Source organism: Caretta caretta, chromosome 1, assembly GCF_965140235.1.
Source record: "Caretta caretta isolate rCarCar2 chromosome 1, rCarCar1.hap1, whole genome shotgun sequence".
NCBI lineage: Eukaryota > Metazoa > Chordata > Testudines > Cheloniidae > Caretta > Caretta caretta.
The window spans coordinates 278,868,991-278,893,389 of NC_134206.1; the positions used below are offsets into that span (position 1 = coordinate 278,868,991).

The window sequence follows — 24,399 nt, forward strand, 5'->3', positions numbered from 1 at the left end:
GATTTTTAGTTTCCGACAGATGTATCACCCACAGTGACTACGGAGAGAACAAATGGAATGACTCAGCATTTGTAAATGAAAAGATAATTTGTCTCTCAGTCCTTTCATTTTATGTAGGTGTATAGTAAAAAATGTTAGCCATTGTTGAAGAGGTAAACATTGACATTATGTCAACAGTGTATATCTTTTCAACGTGCAGTTGATAAAAGGACTTACCATTTGGCCCATGCCTAATTGGTATACCAGTAGCCCAGTTTAGATATCTGATTATATTTCTGTCTGAAAATGTAACGTTTATGCTCATTTTTAATCCAGACTCCTAATATGTTAAAATATTGAACTCATAGGCTCCTGGCCTTTCCAGAATACTGTGTATGTAAAAAAAATTAAAGTGTTTTACAGGAGAATAGAGATTGATTGTCCAAAGGAGAAGAAAAATGTGAACAAAAACCGTTGGAACTTGGGAAAAAAATTGGTCTCAAATGTAGTAGCCACAATCCCCTTAGCTATTCACTTCTGTAGTCTTTGTACTCAGTCTGAATAATTAGAATGCTAAAACAAAACAGCCAGAAGTTTCAATCCTCCAAAAGTTTCACATTCAGCTTTGCATGAGCGGATATAAACTACAGTAACCTACTTGGGGGTGAGGTAGGAGAATAGGGGAGGAGAGGAGCACCATCTTTTCTTCCCACTGTAGCCAACTCCATTATTAGCACCTCTGTAATGTACAATCAAGCATTTGCATGAGGAGAAAAAAGGCCTCATGTTCAGCTTAAATACATTTAAAGAAAATACATGTTTTGTAATGTATATTCCAGTAAACAATTTCCAGTAAAACTTCCTTAGAAGCGTGCCCAATGTTTTGACAACTGAATCTGAGATAAGTCCAGGGCATCATGTTTTAATGGGTTATGGTGTGGGACACATATTGCATATCTCAATCATGTTTGGCTCTTAAAAAATAAGTCTAGCACAGCATGAACTGTAAGACTATACAAACAAAAGTGTTCCTTGGAGCCCTAAACAATATTTAAAAGCAATTCAATAAGAAAAGCATTTACTGGTTGTAAGGGGCAAAAGGGGAAGGAGTCTTAACAATATTAACAGGCTTGTACAAATGGCCACATCCACCCAAAAGACTAATCAAATAAAGTGATAGTTATGTTATAACCATCAACACAGAAACTCCTCTGTCTGTGCTAAATCTTCATATTCGTGATGTGAACCTCTATTTCTATGCCAGATGTAAAATCTGGCTCCCCCACCTGTACTATACATGGCTTCCACTGGTGTAAGACAGCTTGGTTTCCGTCCATGTGTAATGTAGCAGAGCAACAAGGAGAAATCATTTAACTTCCAAGAGACTGAAAGAAGAAAGCTTGCCATGGATAGTAACTTTTCACCATGCACGTGTGCTCAGCATCTGCACATGAGCCACATCTTTAGAGGCAAATTGGGAAGGCCGAGAACGAGACTGAGTGGTAACTTCATTTATGAACAGCCTTCCAATGGGAGCAGTGGGGCAAAAAACATAACTCACTTCAAGACTGAGCTTGATACGTTTATGGAAGGGGTGGTATAATGAGACGACCTACAATGACATGTAGCTGATCTGCAACTGCCAGTAACAAATATCCCCCAACGGCCGGTGATGGGACACTGGATGGGGAGGGCTTTGAGTTACGACAGAGAATTATTTCCCCGGTGTCTGGCTGTTGGGTCTTGCCAAAATGCTCAAGGTCCAACTGACTGCCATATTTAGGGTCAGGAAGGAATTTTTCCCTGGATCAGACTGGCAGAGATCCTGGGGGCTTTCCCCTTACTCTGCAGCATGGGGCATGGGTCACTTACAAGTTTAAATTAGTGTTAAATGGTAGATTCTTTGTAACTTGGAAGTCTTGAAATAATGATTTGAGGACTTCAGTAACTCAGCCAGAGGTTATGGATCTATGACAGGAGTGGATGGGTGAGGTTCTGTGGCCTGTGATGAGCAGGAGGTCAGACTAGATGATCATGATGGTCCCGTCCAGCCTTAAAGTCTATAAATCAATGAAAAAGTCACAAGTTCCACCAATGTCCCTCTTTTTCTGTTCCCCACTTTTCCTCATAATCTGCATTGTGTACACATACTATTCAGTACACCTAGTATTAGATGCAATTTACAAAAGAAGCTATCTCATCAAAAATGGTTATCAAGCTTAACAGAAATGCTCTTGAAAAATAGTCAGAGATGGATGACATGCATTTGCCATTCAATAAGTTGAACAACATTATCCATATATTTCCCTTTATCTCTCAATATTAACATAAAGCTCCAGCAGTTCATTTCACTCTCTTTCACACCACTAAACTGGCAGAAGCATGAATTACTGTAGCAGGTGGGCCTGTGTGGTTTTAAAAGCAGTGTAATACAATCAACTGTATAATATCATATTTCCAGGAAAGCAAAAGACTTCTAGACCCAAGCCTGATCCTTAAGCAATCCTAATATTGGCATTGAAATGTTCAAGATCCCATGAGGACCATTATATCTTTTGACCCCAGGTTTTAATTGAAACTTTAAACAAAATATATTACCTATTTAATGCAGCTAAGCTGGACTCTGGCCTTTGTAGTGCATGTTGTAATGCCAAGCAAATTAATCCCTGTAACCTTAGTACATTATTTTAAATTTATATCAAAGATGAATGCCATAGAAAAAATTTATACCAAGCCAACCCCACACAGAATATTGAATAATTATTTTAATTCCAGTTTAAAGGCTTAAATTTTGTATTTGTTTTGTGTTTTTCTTTTTAAGAAAAGAAAAATAAATAATTTTTTTTCTTGGTACACAGCCAACAAAACACATGGTTTCCTTAGCTTGGTTGCTGCACACCTGGCAAAATAAATCACAGTGATAGAATACCAAAATCTACACTGCGGCTTTTCATACACATGAACTTTGAACATCCGACGTAGGTCTCCTGGCCCTGCCTTTCATACCATGAGCAAAACACAAAGCCAAATGGATAACTTGATCCTCTGGGTCAAAGATTCCCTTTTAATTTAAGAGGCAAACTAGTTCCTAATTTTTAAAAAGCAAAAAGTCAAAGTGGCACAATGAAGGAATGAGTCATTGGCTTGCTAGAGTAAAAAAGCCAATGGGAACAAGCACAAGAAAAGTACAGAAACACAAAACATGGAAAACAGGTGGTGCAAAGGTTTAACACTGTGGGTGAGATAATGCACTTGGAGAGCTGGAGTTCAAATCCTAATACAGTAAAAACTATGAGCCTCCTGTTTATACTCCTTTGAGTATATAATGTACATTGTATGGGGGGAATCTCTAGGAAAGCCCCATTAAATCCCTAGAATGATAGCTGGAAATGGCTATCAAATCAGATGAAACATTTTCTCAAATCATACACTTGCATTTAATGCTGTGTACTCAAGACAGCAAGTGGTTGAGGCTTAAATTTAATCACAAAGCCAACTGGAGGTGACTGGCCTCACATCCTCTATATTCTTGGATTATATGTTCAGCTATGGAGATTCTTGGTCACACACACTAGATCTGAGATAGGGAAGGGCTTCTCCTGCATATACTGAGAGCATTCCAGGGTTCTCCCCTTTTCCTCTGTAGCACTGAGCAGATATCCACCATAAACTGGGTGGGCATAGCTCAGATTGTCAAATTCCTGCAGTTACAAGCAGGTGGGCTCTGGCAGACCTCGATCCTAACAGTTGCCCATTTTGTACCTAATGCAAAAGTTTATTCATAGGCAAAGCCTTGCAAGAAGCAGGCAGGCAAGCTTACCTAAAATAATACATCCAAACAATAGCTATACAGCTAACATGTTGATTAATTTAACTTTATATACAAAAACAGACACACATCCCAGTGCCCAATTCATAAATACGATCTGCAAGGTACATTCAATGGTGGGCTGGATGTATTTAGTCTGTTGGCTCTAGCATTGCAATCTATCCAGAAATGCTAAATTTAGGGAAAGTTATATTTGCTATCTAGCCCTGTAACAGCCTAGCACTGTTTGCAACCTTGTTAGCAGGCACTGATCCTTCTGAAAAAGTGTTAAGTGAGCTCTGTTGACTCTGAGGCAGGTGACTTTTTATTAAGAGAGATGGTCTGACTGTTTAAAGGAGAGAGGCTCTAGAACATGAGTAAAGCAATGGATGAAATAATCCTAGGAGTAGCCAAGCCTAAGAGCGGGACTGAGCTGGTCTTTATGTCATCTTTTTGTTTTGTTTGCTCATTAATCCAAATCCCAGGAAAAGAATGAGTTTGGACGTGTGGCATGAGGACTGTGCTTATAAAACGAGTTGGGAAAGGCAACACTAGCTCTTACATATAGACAGGGGGTAGGTAAAGTACTAAGTCAAGAATCTATTTTTACCTAAATCCTGGGACTATTTTCTATTTTAAAACAGCAGTACTTATGCGAAACAATGATTTCATAGGATCACTTCATTCAAAGAAAAAGGAGGAAAGGGTAACTCACCCATTTTATATTACAGAATCTGTTTTACCAGAAATATTTTTTACTATAATTTTGCAACTTTTGCTACTGGAAATCATATTTTGTTCAAGATTTTGAAATTATACTTTTGCACACAAAAGGGGAGTCAAACTTGTACGGCTCTATCTAGACACTACAATTGCCAAAGGTCTTGATAGGGCAACAATAATAAGCAGCTGTCTAATTCACAAAACAAAACTATGGCTGTTGCTGGTCAGCTTGATAGGATAATCAGTGCATGCTGACAGATGAAACTGATGAATTGGTAACACAACCTAGACCATTTATCAACAAAAAATGAGTCAAAAAGCAAGACTTTTAGCCATTGATTTGATCTGATGAGATTCAGTATTCCAGAAAAGTAACAACAGTGAATAAATATGCATTGCCAAAGTGAGTGTGGTTTAGAGAAAATCAAAAACAAGTAATGCTATCACCATGGCAATACAAATATTTAATTTTGAATTTACACCTTTAACCGTTTTAAGACATAGGCTTTGAAAAAGCACCAGATCAAACTGCAGTTTTAGAATAATTGTTTCATCATCCAGTACTTAAAGTATCTTGTTAAAGGGAGATAAACTACACACACAAAACAAGTAACTTGGGGAGTGAGGATCAGAATCTTGATTCATAGAATCACAGAATCATAGAATATCAGGGTTGGAAGGGACCTCAGGAGGTCATCTAGTCCAACCCCCTGCTCAAAGCAGGACCAATCCCCAATTAAATCATTCAATGCGTGTGTTAAAGTCCCTTTAGCGTAAGTGCGAGTCATGTTCGTTGCACAGTATACATTGAAGGGTATACTGCTTGCTATGCTGTCCAAATTAAAACTTATCTGATTCCACTGGATCATAACCCCCTCTAGGGTACCTTCAATGATTCTCCACTAGAGCTGTGCAAATAGCTGATTTTTTTTGGTTTGCTGGTCATACCAAAAACAAAAGTAGAGTTGATCCAAAATGAAAATTTTAAACATTTTTTGGAAATCAAAAAGTAAAAAATAAAAATAAAAAAAATTAAGAAAAATAAAATTCAATGGTTGTTTCAGGTCAAAATGTTTCATTTTCAAGCTTTAATCATTTTTTAAATAAAACTGAAGTAAATTCAAAACAAAGTTGCTTCATATAGAAAAAATAAACATTTTGAAAAGGTCAAAACAAATGTTTATATTGTTTTGGATTCAGTTACTTAGTTTTTCTTTTACCAAAACAATTTGACAAATTTGCTGAATGTTTTGTTCAACATGAATCTGCATTTTCTGGTGAAATAAATATCGGTGAAAACTAACCCCCTCTCAATTCAGCGCATCCACACACATTCACAAGGGATATAGTTCAATCTTATTCCCTTTCCTGGGCTTTTCCTTTATTGTTATTTTAAAGAATAACAATCCCAGCCCCTGCTGACCTCTCTCTTGAGCTTAGTTGTTCCTAGAGCTTTTTCTCTGACAATTACCCTAGTTCTCCGTACTTCAGAAACACACTCAAACTCTTTGGTATCTTAGATTGGATCTCACAGGACCCCGCACCCCACCATAATTCAGACATTAAGGTGAGTCAACAGAAACAGATGCATTTCTGTGCAGGGTCCTACTTAAACAGTTTTGTATCTCTATGCAAGATCTTAGGACCTGCCACCTGGTTATATCAGGTTTTAAGTCAAGTGATTTATCTAACTCAAATTTCTATCTCTTTACATTTATATTTTGAAAAATGAGAAAAAAATAATTTCACTTTTTAAGAAAAGAAACCAAAACTGACAATGTAATGCACTGAGGCTGCCTTCAACATTTTGAAAGGGCAGGAATCAGCTGGATCCAGAGGGACTATTGGATTCTCTTATTGTAGACCTCACCTTACTCAATCTCTTCTCCACTCTTTGTTTGCCACCCTTGATATAAAGCATCCAAATTGGATTGTGAGCCCATTGAGCATGCTATTTAATAATACAATCTAAATATTCCTCATGTAATAATCTTAGTGATTCAGTACTTAATCCATCTTGTGTTGAGATAAATGAAAAGACTCCCACTGGCTGCAATGGTAACTGAATGGGGGAAGGGAGGTGGCTTAGGAATGAAAAATTCCACTAGTCACACTAAATAGTACACATAAAGCGTCTTAGATATTAGGTATGAGATTCTACAGGTGGGCACCACTGCAATCAATACGATGTGTATTTAAGTGCTGTAGGAACACTCAGAAAGAAACCAAGAATATACTTGTGTAACCATCTACTGGGGTTTGTCAAGAAAATCTACTGCTGTTACTTGAACTCTGAAGTTGGAACCTACTTATGGTTAAGATCTATTGGAGGAAATTAATTTGGTTTTATTAATTAACTGAATCACTTGAGCTCCAGTTGTATGACTAAGTACTCTAGTTTCACTCTGCCTCCTTGAATATCACTGTGATATTATAATTGCTCTTACCCATCATGTTGTATAAGCTTTGTGGTGCAAACTGCCTTGGCATTTTCTGTATTGCTTCCTTGTAAACCATAAGGGCATCCTGAAACAGGAAAGAAAAACATTACTAAAGCACCATTTTCAATAGCACTTTTTCACATGTGAATTAGGTACTAGCTACCCTCCCAGAATGAAAAAAAGAAATAAATATCTTCATTACTAATACACTGGGAAGATCATATTTATAAAAGGATCAACAAGGGATGTGAAGTTCCTTAACACCAGTCTGAATGATTTCCATTTGTGCGTGTCTTGTTACAGATTCAAAATTCTGTGGACTGACAGAGTGCTCAGATTGATATCAGATTGTTACAATAAGCACCCTAACAATAAAGTATCATTGCCTAGTATCACTTAACAATAGAATCCAAATCCTATTATTGAATCTTTCCTCCATGGGAAAGAACATGGATGAGGAAAAAAAGGAGGAGCACTCAGGAGTCGGGAAATGCCAAAATTAAGGTTCCTGTGTGCTCTTGTGCATATGCATGATGTTATATACTTGAATTGCATGATCGCATACTAATGTTTCATTCAGCAGGCACACTGGAGATGCATGCTGTTCAGTGTAAGTAGTAAGAGTCCTTTGGAAAACATACTTGCATGACCATGTAAAGTCTATTTTAGAAGGTAAGTACCCCGGGAAGAGACCTGTCATTTATTTATCCTTTGAAAACCATGCCCATCCATAGATTTTTATAAACAACATAGTACTCTAAGTGCAGTCACAGCACAGCCATATAGTATGTTGCTGCTCTCTTATCTTTACAGATTGGTTAAAATGCAGACATAAAAATCTAACACATTAATCACTGCCATTTGATAGAGCTGAAAAAGGAAGCTGGATGTAGGGGAGTCTGAACAGCATGTGTGTACTTAATCATAAGCAGCAAAGTTTATATGTTGCAGTCAGAAAAAGTTACATGGATCACAGCCTCATGCAACTACCACTCTGAAGTAAGTTTGGCTGGACAGGAACAGCATAACAAAACCAAAACACCCCCACCCATCCAACCAAGCTCTCAGTATATCTCCAGCAGGCAAAATACTTATCAGAGGTCTTTTCATCTGTATATATGATGGCTGCTATCTTTGCTGACTCACCAGTGGCTGAACCACTGGGGACCTCCAGAGCTCAAAGCAGATTGAGCTAAAGAGCCATGGACTCCCTATTTGGGGCTGTAACAGATTCTCATCTTTTGCTATTCAGGCACAGAGGCCACCTTTAATACACACTCCCCAGTGGCTTCAGATATACTTCAGCCATTTATGACAACAATCTCATGAAACAGACCAAACTGCAGAAAGCAAAAAGTCCCAGATTTCATCGGTTCTCATTCTGGTTCTAACACTATTTTGCTATGCATCACTGCATAAGTCATTTAACATTTCTGCAGCTCTGCCTCCCTCTCTGTAAATTATTGAAGAATAATACTTTCCCACACCGACCTCACAGGGGATTTGTGCAGCTTAATCAATTAATATTTGTGAAGCACTTTGACATTGTTGATGAAAGGTGCTACTGTATATAAATGATGGGTATTATTTATTATAAGGACTTTTTTGTGGGGTTGGGAGGGGTAGTGTTGATGTTTGCATGGGATGGGAAAATTGGGTCCTCACCTCATAATGTCCTTGTTCATGAAAGAGTTTTCCTAAGTTATAAAGGCAACTGGTAACAGAGCTCTTGTGAGCATGAGGATCTTTCAAATTTTCATCAGGGATCTCTGAACACTTCAGGAACGTCCTCCTGGCTTCCTCAGTCTTTCCTTGATTCATCAGGATAATACCAGTATTTAAATAGGCAGCTGTTAGGGGAATAAACAAATATTACATGTTTTAGCGGGGTTCCACTATGTCATCATACCTGTTATCGTTTTAAACCAAAAGATATTCATGTTCACAGATTATAAAATCAGAAGGGACCACTGTGATCACATAGTATGACCTCCTGCACAACACAGGCCATAGAACTTCCCCTGAAGGTTGGCTGTTGTTTTCTTAGAAACATAAGATATTAGGCAGACTTTTTTTTTTTTTTATGTAAAAGAAAACATGAGCCACCTTGCCTCCAATACATAAATAAATTAATACATTAAATCAAGGGGATACCAAACAGACTCAACAACCTGCAATTAGAGTCTACTGGTATGGTACTGGAATTAGTCACCAGCAATAAACAACAAATCTTACTAGTGGAAGGTTGTCCCAATAAGGAATTCCAAAAACTTTGTATTATTGACTCACCACATGCCTTAAAGTCAGAGACTGGCTATCAGAAAACAAACATCAATGTCATATATTTTAGTCACAGTGTCCATGGCTCACCAGCCCATTCTTTTGAATGGTATGGGATCGTGCCATTGTTTTCAGTTCTGTAGCCCATTGTCTATCAGAGAGCAGATGTTGAACAACAGAGTGATTGTTTTGCAGCTCACTGAAGAGTAAAATAAATTTCTCCCTCTCATTTTAATATTGAGAAAAATTTCCTTAAATACAACTGTCCATATATGCATGACTTCTCACAGTTAATGTGGTTCGTGGAATATTACTTTATAATATATCTAGGCTTGGAACAATTAGATTTTTGTTGATTAAAAAAGGCTATTTACTTTCTACATGGTGATACGTGTGATGTTGAAAATTTCTTTTAATGGTTATAAAGCTTTAACATTTTGAATGTCAACATCTACTGTCATTAAATAATTGCTGCCTTAGCCCCCCATTATTTCCCACAACTGTGAAAATTTAAAATAGATAAAAATTGAAGAAATGCTGAAAAATAAAACACTGATATTATCCATTGAAATTATATATAAAAAAAATTCTGCCAAGCCTAAATACAGCGCATGTTATCCTTCTCATTCTAGCTTTATAATAGTTCAAGGATGAGGGAAGAAAAGAAATGTAAAAAAACCTACTGAATTACTTACAAGCTAATGTGGGTCTGCTACCAATTGCCAGTTTATAGTAGTGTAGTGCTTCTGAAAACCTGCTGTTTTCCTGCAGCAGTAATCCTCTGTATCAGGAAAAAAAAAAAGAAGGAGATAGAAATTTACTGTAAAGGACTACCTTAAAACCAGAGCAGTGTTCTATCACCCCAGAGGAAATGAAAATATTAAAATCAAAATTAAGGTAACAAAAGGAAAATATACCGATTTGTATTTCAGAGAAGCAATAAATAAATAAAATGCTTACTCGCAAATACTAACATTATTATTATGGTTGAAAAAATAGGATTAATTCATAGGTGTCAGGTGCATTCATATACCTTTGCCTACACGGTTACTAAAATGCAGCAGTGTCAGCTTCCTAGGAAAATGGTGATTCATTTATACATTCAAGAGCATGAGAGATTTTTTAGGGATAATTTTTTTTTAAAGCAGATAGAGGTTGGTGAGCTATTTGCACTAAATCTTTCATTTTTTTCTTTTCATGACTGGAAAGGACCTGAATGAAACTGAGTCCTCTGCATATATGCATTCCTTATGAAATGAAAGTTAAGAGAGAAAATATTAAATTCTAAATCCTAGACAAGGGGGAATAATTTTCACTGAGAAAGATTACTAAACTTGAGGAGAGCAAATGCAGTCTCTTCTTTATGGAGAGATATACTCTGTGTTTGCCTTTTATCTTTACTGTCTCTTCATCAGTACCAGCCAGCCTCACTTTTGCCCTAATGTTTTCAGGATAATCTAGTATTAAGTGGCTCAAATCACTCACAGTATCAAGGCTGCTTATTTGTAGTTCTCACATACTGTAGTTTGAGTCAATGACAGAGCAACTTTCATGTCTAGTGTTTGTTTAAAGAAACACAGTGGTTGCATATAAAAAGATATTACAAAAGTTACTTCTGTTCCATCGGGGGGGAAAAACAATGAATATGACCTGAATTCTAAAAGATTCTTGATTTCTAAATATTTATTTTTAAATACAAGGTCACTTTTTAAGTTTAGCAGCATGCCCACTGACTTCCAGGTAGATTCAGCAATGATACTATAACACATAGATAATAAATCTTCTAGAATTTTAGTTTTGTTCCCTGTTAAGCTTTGGTTATATAGCACTTGTCCTTAAAGACTTCTTATTATTATGAGATTTTTAGTTCAATGAAATAATCACAAATATATAAAACCAACACCAAGCACAAGCGTTACATGATCTCTTATGAATTCTTAAGTCATCATGCCTTTTGCATTTGTTTTTCTTATATTTTTAAATCCTTGGATTTATAAACCTCTGTGCGTGAGGAAGCTCTGTTATGAATTCTTACTATTTTTGCATAGTGAGAAAATTACGGATTAATTGTTCAGTTTGAATATAATGAATTACTTTAGTATGATGTTTGTACCATTTGGATTAAAAACACACTTATTTGTCACTACTACCGAAGTAATTCCCTGTTTTTACTGCATGCTTTAGTACTAGCACTTCGGATTAATTATTTCATGCTACATGGTTTCAGTTTTTTCCCCTCTCTCATTCAGTACACAAACACCTTTTTGCAGCTGTTGCACTAGCTATTTAAAGTTCATATAGATACAACAAGCTGTGTGGGTGTGAGATTGAATATTGACTTCCAATAAATAGACTTTTATTTCTGTTTTAGTATGAGTCTCAGTAAAATGAAAAATGGATGTATATGACCTAGAGAACCTTGATCAGCCATTAAACTACCTCTTTTCCTATGTGAAATTGGCTCTGATTGACCTCTGACACCTTATTACTTTCCCTGTGGCTTCTAAGAGCATGAGACTGAGTAGATTTATGTGCATCTAGTTCTAGATTCAATTTAAACAAAATCAAGAAAGGATTTCAAGAAAAATTCCCAAAATAAATTTTTTAGTTGAATAAAATTAAGTCACACTTTTTTGGGACTGTTTTTGAAAGATAACCAGCCTGGATCACTGCCAAAAATGAGGATAAAAATATTTAATTAAATAGATAAACAGTTAAGAAAATAATGCTTTCATGAAATTGGAAACAGTAATTTAAACACTTGACTTGCAGGATGGCACAATTATCACTGTCTTCCTGAAATGGCATTGGTATTAGTAGAGCTTAAGAGGTAGGCTTATTTCTGTCTTCAGTACAAAAATCAGCTCTTACCTCATTCATGAACAAAATAAACAGGCATATACACAAACATTACAAATGATCACTCTCATCCAACCTCTGTATTATTACATACAAAAAGCCATGTGAAAAGAACATGCAGGTTGCAAAGTCAAGCACTCCAAAGTTAGGAAATGCCAAGTTACTTACCCATTCAGAAACTGGAGTTTGAGATGTGTTGTCCATATACACATTCCACTATTGGTGTGCATGTGCCCTCGCGCTCAAGTCTGTAGACTTTTTTGGCCAGCTGTACCCATACAGCTAGCTTGCACCCTGATGCTCTTTGTGTTGTCTGGCAAGGGCATTTAAGGGCAGGGTGCGCCTAGTGCCATCAGTTTCCTCTCAACTACAAAATATAAAGTGAGAGGACACTGAGGTCAAGGAGATGGAGAGGGGGTTGTGAAATGTACATACGGACAACATACCTCAAATGTAAGTAACTATTCATTCTCCCTCAAGTGGCTATCTATATACATATTCCACTATGGGATGTCTATGAAAGATGGGACTAGAGAACAGCATTAACAAAACCAGCATCTAAGCTGGAGGCTTCTGTAAGAGCTTGGTAAATGTATGAACAGAGCACCAGGTCACTGCCTTTACATATGTCTAGGATTGAGACATTGTTCAGGGAAGCTAATGAGGCTCTCTAGGCTCTAGTGAAATGAGCTTTCAACCCTGCAGGTGGGTCTCTTCTTGCTATGTCATAACAAGATTTCACACATTCTGAAATCCATTGAGAGAAGATTCTTGAGTTTGTGAAGACACGACCTTGCCTTTCAGTCCATCAACTACGCTACAAAGCGCCTTGGACAAGATCAGAATGGTTTTTCTTCTTTGCAGATAAAATACTGGAGGCTTTCTGACATTCAAAGGGTGGAGGGCCGCTTCTGTCTTACATGTATGAGGAAAGAACACAGATAGGTGGATTTGCTGATTTAGATGGAATTCCATGACCATCTTGAGTAAGTACTTTGGATGAGTCCTGAGGAAGACAGGGAAGACAATCATGTGTGTTGGCAGGGAGAGGGTTCTGCCATGAAGATTTTTGTGGAGTGATGTAAAAGGGGTCATGACGCAATAGGTTTGAATAGAAGCCCCATAAGCATGGGAAGTACTAGATTAAAGCCCTAAGGGGAAATGGGGCCCCTGAACAGGTGGAAAGTCTCTCATGAATTGTTTATGAATCTCAGGTCTGTAAGAGAAGACAGAGTGGCTGTCAACAGGCAGATGACATGATGAAATTGCCACCAGGTGACTCTGAGAGCTCAGAGAGATTAGATCATTTCAGCTCTAGCAGCCACTCCTACATTACTGGTATAGGTGCTTCATGAGGCGGGAGTGACCTCAACCAAGATCTGTGGGAGAATCTCATTCATTTCACGAGGTATGTCTGGTGGAGTCTTTCCTGCTTTGAACAAAATATCCCTGACTGGAGAAACTTCTAGGCTAGACATCCATCCAGCAGCCAGGCTGTGAGGTGCAGAGACCTGAGGTCTGGGTGCAGCACCTTCCCTTTGAACTATGACAGCAAGTCCAGTGTCAGGGTTGGGCCTTGGACAGCCTTAGGACATCTGGGAACAAAAATTCCCTTGGCCAGCCTGGGGCTATCAATATGTTTGGTGGAGTCTTGTCTGACCTTGCAAAGTACTCTGGGAATTAGAGGAACGTGAGGGAAAGCGTATAAAAGGTCCCTCATCCATGGGACAAGAAAAGCATCAGACAGGGCATCTGGGCTCGAACTTCTCCTGAGGCAAAATAAGTCGCAAACAATTCTATAAGGGGGTGGCCCCATTCATTGAAAGTGATGAAGAATGTGGTCCTTGATCTCCATTTTGTGATTCAATGAGATATGTCTGTTCAGATTGTCTGCTAGGGAGGTCTGCAGGGCAGGTATGTTGACAGCTGAGAGGGAAGTTTGTTGTCAGAGTGACCAGTTCCACAATCTGACTGCTTCTTGATACAGCAAGAAGATCTTGCTCCTCTTTGATTGTTGTAGAACATGGTGGTTGTATTTTCCATCATTATTTGCATGTGCTGACTCTTGATGTTGCTGATAAAAACCTTGCAGACTCTCCTTGAGTTCTAGGAGGCTGATGTGTACACTGGACCACCAATGATCTGTCACAATGCAGGAGGTGGTTGAGACGAAACTGATGGAGGTAGGCATTCCCTGCCCTTATATGCCCTCAGTGGAGAGCACAAGGAGCATCTGGGGACAGGCATGCCTTACGAATACTACTGGCCAAAAAGTCTCTGGTCCTGAGCACCTGGGGCACATGCACACCAACAGCTGGACCATGCATATGGACAATTACTCGAAGGAGAACCTTAATTTGACCCCCTTGTGATTATGCTTTATGATACAGTTCAGTGACATGATCACACACTAATTTTTCCACAGCACTCCTGCCTCATTTAGGGCACAAGATGGATAGTGCTTGCAGAATGAATATAGAATATTTTGTTTTATCCTCATTGTTCAATATGTGGCCCAGGACTTATTCACTGCACATTATTCAAGCCCTACTCTGAAGGCAGTACTGTTTATTTCCTTGTGGAATTTATATGGTGCTCATCGCCATTGTATCTGAGTGCTTCATAGACATTGTCAAGGTTCCTCCCCCACTCTGAACTCTAGGGTACAGATGTGGGGACCTGCATGAAAACCTCCTAAGCTTACTTTTACCAGCTTAGGTTAAAACTTCTCCAAGGTACAAATTAATTTTATCTTTTGTCCTTGGAATAACCACTGCCACCACCAAACTCTAACTGGGTTTACTGGGAAACGTAGTTTGGACACGTCTCTCCCCCCAAAATCCTCCCAACCCTTGCACCCCACTTCCTGGGAAAGGTTTGGTAAAAATCCTCACCAATTTGCATAGGTGACCACAGACCCAAACCCTTGGATCTGAGAACAATGAAAAAGCATTCAGATTTCTTACAAGAAGACTTTTAATAGAAATAGAAGTAAATAGGAGTAAAGGAATCACCCCTGTAAAATCAGGATGGTAGGTACCTTACAGGGTAATTAGATTCAAAACATAGATAATCTCTCTAGGCAAAACCTTAAGTTACAAAAAAGACACACAGACAGGGATAGTCATTCTATTCAGCACAATTCTTTTCTCAGCCATTTAAAGAAATCATAATCTAACGCATACCTAGCTAGATTACTTACTAAAAGTTCTAAGACTCCATTCCTGGTCTATTCCCAGCAAAAGCAGCATATAGACAGAGAGAGACCCTTTGTTTCTCTCCCTCTTCCCAGCTTTTGAAAGTATCTTGTCTCCTCATTGATCATTTTGGTCAGGTGCCAGCGAGGTTACCTTTAGCTTCTTAACCCTTTACAGGTGAGAGGAGCTTTCCCCTGGCCAGGAGGGATTTTAAAGGGGTTTACCCTTCCCTTTATATTTATGACAGACATTAATGGATTTATCGTCACAATACCCCTATGAAACAGGGAAGTGTTGTTATCCATATTTTACCAATAGGGAACTAAGTGACTTTACCAAAGATCACACAGGAAGCCTGTGATAGATCAGGGAAGTGAACCAGGGTCTCCCAGATCAAGATCCTAATCACTACCTCATCATCTCTCCAGCTCCTAAAATTATTTGAGCAAAGTTGTGCAACATAGTATTTTGAGCATAACATCTCTGCTAGATGTGGGAGATGCTTGAATGTGGGAGATGCTTGAATGTGGGAGTTGCTCCTATTATTCAGAATGTGTGCAGCTCCAGTATTCCATTACATCATTATGCGAATGAATGGACAGCTGTTATATTAAGGGACAAATCCTGTTTCTGCCAATGGAACCAGTGCAGGATTCTGGACAGCTGTGCAGATGTTACCACCACTCTGCATCTCAAAACTCAGGTCCACGAAAAGCTCCCTTTAGGAGGCAGATGGGCCCATGGCTCTCCAGTCTTTCCACAGTGTGGTGGGAGGGCATGGGGAATAAAAGGGGCTATGGAGCTTAATTCACCACTGGGCTGGAACGACCTCCACTGAGTACCTTCTTCCATGCAGCTGCTCTCAATAGTAGCAGGTATATGTTTTGTATACTTCTAAGGAAGTATACATTGACATTACCTAAGGCCCTACTTGAATTGCAGGATGACTGTCAAATAATTGTTGCTGAGTTGCAGACAAGACATAGAAAATGAATAATGGACCTTTAATAATTGTGGTAATTTGGAAAAGCCAGAGAAGACCTATTTGTTTAAGAGCTGGTCTGCACTACATAGTTAGGTCGATGTAAAGCAACTTACATTGGTCTAATTACGTCAGTGTCTACATTACAGCCTTCCTCCCACCGATGTAAGTGCCCTACTACACCGACATAATAGCCCCACCTCTATGAAAGGCGTAAGGCTTATGTTGGTGGTGTTAGGACGACACAGTGTCTGCGTAGACTGCATTACTTATATTGGCTGTTGGCTGACTTGTCAATTTCATGGCATGACAGCTAGAAAGCCCAGCTAGAGAGCCCAGCTGCTCCCCACTCCCAGCTTCGAGCAGGGCCGAGAAGCCCTGGGTGGCTTCCCCCCACACTCCTGGTGAGGAACGGTAGGGGAGAAGCCCTGTGCAGCTTTCCACCTGCTCCCAGTAGGGAATGGGGAGTGGACGGGGGAGGCAGCCCACTGGGAGTCTGCGAGCTTGTGGGGTAGACCAGGCGCTCAGCTCCTTATGCTGCACCCCTTAAGTTGGTGGAAGTGCTCCTGGTGAGGATGCGCACCACCCAACCCAAGGAGGGTAGTGTAGACATAAACCACAGCAGTAATTATTGCAATGGCTGTTGACCTAATATAGGTCAATTTACCTTTTTAGTGTAGACATACCCAAAGAAAAATTTGATGGAACAATATAAACACTCAAGTATTATGTTATGCTTGCTAATTTTTTTTTGATAACCAAACATTTTGCTGCCTATATATTACAGTTATTAATTCACAGGGCTGATGGTTTCCTGTTAAAGAACATATCAATTATAAATTATAAATGTCTTACACACAGGAGCTATCATAACAAGAACCAGTGGCTGGAAGCTGAAGCGGAACAAATTCAGACTAGAAATAAGGCACTAATTTTAAGTGTATCTGGATCCGCTGAGCTAATCTTCTAGTTGTTCCTTCTTATCATTTCAAGACTCAGGTGACTAGGGATTTCTGCAATTTGAATTAATAATTGTGAAATCCTCTCTCTTCAGGTTGGTTAATACATTTAAATTGAAGTTTTTGTTACACAGTGATTAAAGTTCCAATGGGTATTTCACATTTTCCTTTAGAGTATCTCAAAGCAGTTTAAAACCATGATTAATTAAACCTCCTAACATTCCTACCTGTGAGATAGGTAGGTACGAAAGGACTTGCCAAGGAAGTACATTAGTGGCAGAGCTGGGAACAGAACTACAACAAATTTGAGAATTATTAGTTTTTCCTTCCTAAGAAATTAGCCATGTTTGTGATGAAGTATGATGCTGGGAAGCAACAGCAGTTCAGCCATTGAGTATGACTAAGCTTCCAGGGAAGATGGGGACGTAGACCACCGTACAGAGCCTGGGCAGAGACATCATGTGGAAAAACTGAGATCCATGAGGCTGAGACTAGAATCCTTCAGCTCTGCACCAATCGAAGACCACACCCTCTTTGATGCTTATAGTGTTTTTAAAACCAGGAGAATAAGTATACTTGCCTCATGTGGAAGACTGGTATCAAGCCATTTCTTTCCTGTCCCTGACCTCAGCACACAATGCAACCCACCGCCCCTCCCCTGGTTCCTGGTCTGAGAAGAGGTCAGAAACCAGCAATAGCAGGAGTAGAAGTTGAGTCCATTATTCCTTTTACAGTGGCTACTCAAACTCCTTTGAAAATAGCCAATTCCTATATACCCACGAACTAGCAAGCCTCTAAAGGATTAACACTGGGTTGACTATTTAATTTTTTATGAATTATTTAAACACTGTTTTATTGTGGAGAGGAGGTTGTTTCTCCATTTTCAGAGGGGAAACCCATTAAATATAGGAGACTTTGTCCATTCTGATTTGACTTGGTAGGGGGGAAATCAGCTTGATATCATGATTGGATACTTAGAAGGCTTTATTTCATCGCAGGTATTTAAAAATATCCCCTCTGAAGAGTACAGGACTCATGTGTGAGGTTTAACAAATACAGAGAGAGTTCCACTCATCATTCCCCCTCCCAACTTTTCCTTTTAGAAGTGGAAGGTGCAGGAGAGGGGGAGATAATTTCCCTAACAAACAACTAATTTCCCTTCTTAAATGTGCTCCCACACAACCACTTCCTCTGCACCATTTATAACAAATGCCTGAGGAAAGAGCGGTACCTTTGCTCTAAGTCAGTAAATTTCTAGTGGGAGGAAGAAAGTTCTTGAATTAAAGACCATATCCAGAATACACTGCACATTAGTTCATTCATCGCTACCACTAACTAATATGCCCTCAGCAGCCGGGACAGATGACAGAAAGAAAGGCAGTTTCTCAGATGGCCAGGATACAAGTGGATCAAGCCTTTGTATACCAGTCATAACCTTGTGGGAGAAGATGCGCGGGGAGACAGCAGCTGCAGTACAAAGTACCAAGCAGATTGTGAGCCAGTGCTACCACAGCACAATTTGCAGGCATTAGGTTTGCATCCATTCTTTTTACTTCCCTAGGGAAAGAAAAACTTCATTCTTCATAACGCAAACTTGCCTTTGAGAGCATAGAAATTAAAGTACTTGAAATCTGCTGGATGAAGTAGAACAAGTTCAAGCATTCCAAGTGAATGCAGTAAGACAGACACACAAAAGACTTCTGGCCCTTTTACTAACTTCCAACCACTTAAGTAAAACCAAACCAAACCAATAATAATAAAAAAGGAAATGAAAGTTATTTGAATGTATTGTGACAATGCATCCCTTTCAGATTCACTTTTGATTTCTTCATTTAATTCTATAAATTGAATGGACAATTCAACTTTTTTTTAAATGGGGCTTATATTTGTGGGAAACTTTAATAAATTATCCAGAATGAGAGGCTACCTGATGGCAACTGTTGGAATAATTAGTAAATTTTGTCATTTCCCCCTTGGAGTTATTTAGGAGTTAAATTTTCCTTTATTCTGTACGTGCTCCTCAAGTGATAATTCATGCATGGAGATGCACTGTCAACACTAAATACAGCTATGCTGGAGCGCTTAATTAATATGTTCACAGTATCAGACTGCTTACCAAAGTACACATGTGTAGCAGACTATTTCCACAAACATACACACAAAATGACATCACTCATGGATCTTTAAGCTGTCAACCTTAACAGAAAACTTCCCCTACTTTGCTTGACCTTGCAGTATAAAATTCACGTTAGAAGCCTTTGTTTGTTTTGCACTGTATTGTTTGCTTTTAATTTTTGCTTTGTTTTAACCTAAAGTCATTAACATTAAATGGTACATCACTCTTTTTTCAGCATTAGGAAATAATTTAAAATGCAAAACAGCGTGTCAACCTTCTGCCACCTTCATTCAAGTTGCATAGTAGTTAATCCTTGAGTAATTCCATTAAAGTCAGTGGCACTGTTCAAGGAGCAAGCTACTCCTCATTGTGAGCATAGGGGGCAGAATCTGATCAAGTACAAAATAAAGGCAGAGCATCTGTGAGTGAGATAAATGCACATGTTTGTGGAATACTCATTACACTTTTCAGTCTAACTGTATCTGATACATTACCAAACAAGTTTGATCTCTCTTGTATACCGATTGCTATTCTAAGACACTTATTTGGAGCCTGTTTGCTTGTTAATATAAGACACTTATTTGGTGCAGCCTGATTCTTCCACCTTTACTCTTGTTCCATTGTATCTCCATTGTTTATATGTAGTTCCACTGATTTCAAATTGGACTACTCAGAGAGTTAGATTTTCACAGAGCCCACTCTGGCATACACTGAGTAAACCCTCCTTTCTCCCCTCCACATTGTGACTTCAGCCATGTAGGGCAAATGCTACTTGTCTGATGTTCACTTGGGCAGTGCAGATAAGGGGACAAAAAGGTGGCAGACAGGGCTGACATTAGACTCACTGGGGCACAGGGCAGAAACTAAGGAGCGGGCCTCCACCCTGCTGAAGCTGAAGCTTTTTACTCTTTTTGCCCTTTTTTACTCCTCCTGGTGCTGTGGATGGTCGTATTGATTTTTGGTGCTTTTGGGCTGACCTTCCCCTGAATAAAGAGAGCTGATATGTGAGCAGTTTATGTGCCCCAGCAGGCCACACACTGAGGGAGGAATTTGGTAAATTAAGTTTAAATAGACTGTGGCTAAAGTTCCAGGGCAGGTACTGTTAAACAGTAGCTTTCATTTCAAAGACTGAAACTTGTAGCTGAATGGTTAGGTCATTAAATATGTTCTGATTCTCAGGGTTACTTGTGAAAATTACTGTCCCATTCAGCAGAGAAAAACATATAGGTCTCATGAAAGGCCACTGGAACAGTATTATATATTGCAGCAATACAGTGTTGCTCTTCCATATAAGTGAGAGCTAATGTCTTAATGCAATGAGACTTTATATAGACAACTTCTGTGATTACTTTAAGAGACACATTTAAATTGTGGTTTTCTACACATGAAGAGCTGGCAGGCAAAGCACTGTTTCATTCCAAATAGGTTATTAACAGGTTTGCACTCAGTGTTGAAAAAAATCTGATTTTTTTTTAAAAGAGGAATTTGTCAGTGTGACAGCCTTTTCTACATTTAAACTTATTATCCCACATCCTGAATCATGAGAACTTGTGTTATCAAGAGGAAAAAACAGCCCTGAATCTAGTTTCCATGAGGATATGCTGTGAGTGTGCCAACTCTATACAATACAGGTTCAAACACAGTTCAGCATTGATTAGTAGGTTAGGTGGCTTTCAGTGCTTTTCAGCTGTTCAAGTGCAGCATAGAGGGCTCCCACAGCAGTATTTTAAGACCGTCTTTTTCAAAAAATACAGCGAATGGATAATCCTAGAATATTTCACTAAACTAACACACAGACTCATACACTTTAGATGGGCCAGAAGGGACCATTGTGATCATCTAGTCTGACAACCTACACATTGCAGGACACAGAACCTCACCCACCCACTCCTGTAGTAGGCCCATAGCATTTGACTGAGTTACTGACATCCTCATATCATGATTTAAAGACTTCAAATTAAACCAGCAAGTGACCTGTGCACCATGCTGCAGAGACAGGCAAAAAAATTCCAGGGTGTCTGCCAATCTGACCTGGGGGGAAATTTCTTCCTGATCCCAAATATGTGATCTGTTAGACTCTGAGCATGTCAGCAAGATCCACTAGCCAGACACCTAGGAAAGAATTCCCTGTAGAAACCCTCCCTCTCTAGTGTCCCATCTTGGTCATTGGAGATATTTGCTAATAGCAGTGGCAGATTGGCCATATGCCATTGTAGGCCAACTCATACTATTACCTTCATAAACTTATCAAGCTCAATCTTAAAACCAGTTAGGTTTTTTTGCCCCTACTATTCCCTTGGAAGGCTGTTCCAGAAATTCAATCCTCTAATGGTTAGAAACCTTCATCTAATTTCAAGCCTAAACTTGTTGATGGTCAGTTTATAGCCATTTGTTCTTGTGCCAACATTGGTCCTTAAATCCTCTCTGTCCCTCTGATGTATTTATAGAGAGCAACTGAATCTCCCCATACCCTTCATTTTGATAGACTAAATATGCCCTTACATCTTTTCTCATAAGGTAGGTTCTCCATTCCTCTGACCATCCTAGTAGCCCTTCTCTGCACCTCTTCCAGTTTGAATTTGTCTTTCTTAAATGTGGGAGACCAGAATTGCACACAGTATTCTGGAGTCTCACCAATGCCTTGTAGAATGGTAATACTTCGCTATCTCTACTGGAAATACCTTGCCTAATGCATCCTAGAATTGCATTAGCCTTTTTCACGGCTGTATCACAGTGGCGGCTCATAGCTATCTTGTGATTGACAATACGCCCAGGTCTTTCTCCTCCTCTGTCGTCTCCAACTGATACGTCCCCAGATTATAGCAAAAATTCTTGTTAGTCCCTAAATTCACTAATAAATTTTAACCCTTTTCTGTTACTCCAGTTTTCAAGGTCATCCATATCTTCTTGTATGATATTCTAGTCCTCCTCCATATTGGCAATACCTCCCAACTTTGTGTCATCCACAGATTTTATTAGCGCACACTCACTTTTTGTGCCAAGGTCACTAATGAAAACATTAAATTAGGTTGGTTCCAGGACTGATCCCTGAGGAACTCCACTAGTAACCTCCCTCCAGTCTGACAGTTCACCTTTTAGTATGGCCAACTGCAGTCTCCCCTTTAACCAGTTCCTTACTCATCTTTTGGATTCTCGTATTAATCCCCATTTTCTCTAATTTAACTGATAATTTTTCATGTAGAGCTGTACCAAATGCTTTTCTGGAATCCAGATAGATTAGCTCTACTGCATTTCCTTTGTCTAGAAAATCAGTTATCTTCTTCAAGAAAGAGATCAATTTGGTCTGGCATGATCTATCTTTCGGAAAACCACATTGTATTTTATTCCAATTACCATTTACCTCTTTGTCCTTAACCACTCTCTCTTTCAAAATTTGTTCTAAGACCTGCTTACAACTGAGGTCAAACTAACAGTCTTTCCGTTTCCTGATTTTTTTTCACCCTTTTTTAAATACTGGTACCATAGTTGCAATACTCCAGTGACAGGATACAACCCCCACGTTTTTAGATTCAATAAAAATCCTTGCTATTGGGCTTGCAATATCATGTGCTAGTTCCTTTAATATTCTTGGATGGAGACTACCCAGGCCCCCCAATTTGGGCCCATTGAGCTGTTTGAGTTTGGCCTCCTTTCCTTGGATGTGGTCAGTTCTATTTCCAGATCCTTGTTCCTATTAGACATCCTGCCACTTCTGATTACCCTTATTAAAAACTAAGGCAAAGTGTTTGTTTGGTTGTTGGGACATGCCTAGATTACCGTCAATCGTTACTCCATCCTCAGAGTTTACCTGCCCCACTTCTTCTTTACTTGTCTATTTATTTATACTGCTAAAGAACCTTTTACTCTTGGTTTTAATTTCCTTTGCAAGGTCCAACTCTGCTTGGCAGTTCTCACTTTTCCCCTACACTTTCTGACCTTCAAGAGGTAGCTTTCCTTGCTGATACATCCCTTCTTCCATTCCTTATAGGGTTTCTACTTTCTCTCAAAAACCTGTTTGATATGTTTGTTCATCTACTTTGGTTTGCTATGATTTCTGCCACCCCCCGCTTGCTTGGGATGCAGGATTCAGATATTTTGAGATATCTTTCCAAGCTTCCTCCATATTCAGATCCTTGAGTCCTTCAGTCCAGTCCACTTCCCTTACTAAGTCTTGTCATTTTTTTTAAAGTTTTCTTTTTTTGAAATCAAACACTGGAAGACGGGAAGATTTTGGGACACACAAATTTGAGCAGAGACTATACATGTAGAAGTAAAGAGTTATAGATGGTATGTAAAATGCTTCTGTAATAAGAATTTAGAAGAAACTAAAATTTCATTACTACTTGGGTAGAGTACTCTTATTTCCCAACAGAAAATTTAGAAATTTGAAAACCAAAAGATGTTGGGGTAGAGAGGAATAGCAATAGCAAATATTAGCAGAAATTAAAAACCTATGGAATTCAGTTTTTAGAATGATACCTAGAAAATACACAAAACAGACTATTGTTTGTATAATAAATTGTTCTCCTATATCTTTTAAGACATGTCTCCACTGAAGTCAATGGGAGTTTTATCATTGACTCTAATGGGGCCAGGATTTCACTGATGGTACTTTACGTAATGTTTCTGTTTCATTGGTATAAGCTTCACTGAAAAGGCTCAGCATTTAAATACTCATAGCCTACTTCTACTTTACAGAGGTTTTAGAAGTCAGACTTTCTGAATATATTGAAAACCTGCTGAAATATTCAAGCTGATATCTAATTACTAGTACAAATGCCTACAGAGCACCCTAACCATGACTCAACTCTGACACAAATGAAATCACATAGACAAAACTGTCTTGTAGACTGTAATGCAATTCTGCTTTGGGAAGTAATGAGTAGCAAATTCAAACAGAAAAAAACATGAGGTTTAAACTGTATGAATAAAACTAAGACTGGAAAGCCAGGAAGAAGTAGTTTCTTCTCTTAGCTCTACCAAATATTATTCCGTTTGGGAGAAGAAACAATAGTATTTTTTCCTGCAGTACTATCTTGGTAATTCCAATGTTAA

The 24,399-nt window shown here is 38.8% G+C and overlaps 1 protein-coding gene across 5 annotated transcripts in view; it reads right to left on the reverse strand.

Annotated features, from left to right (window-relative positions):
* Positions 1–24,399, reverse strand: part of TMTC2 (transmembrane O-mannosyltransferase targeting cadherins 2) — a 379,312-nt gene that overhangs the window by 95,504 nt on the left and 259,409 nt on the right. For all 5 annotated transcript variants that reach the window (XM_075124316.1, XM_048835674.2, XM_075124313.1 and 2 more), the window contains exons 5-7: positions 9,927–10,012; positions 8,617–8,801; positions 6,958–7,036 (exon numbers count right to left, since the gene is read on the reverse strand). In XM_075124316.1, coding sequence (XP_074980417.1) covers positions 6,958–7,036; positions 8,617–8,801; positions 9,927–10,012 — 350 coding nt within the window. The remainder of the gene's footprint in view (positions 1–6,957; positions 7,037–8,616; positions 8,802–9,926; positions 10,013–24,399) is intronic.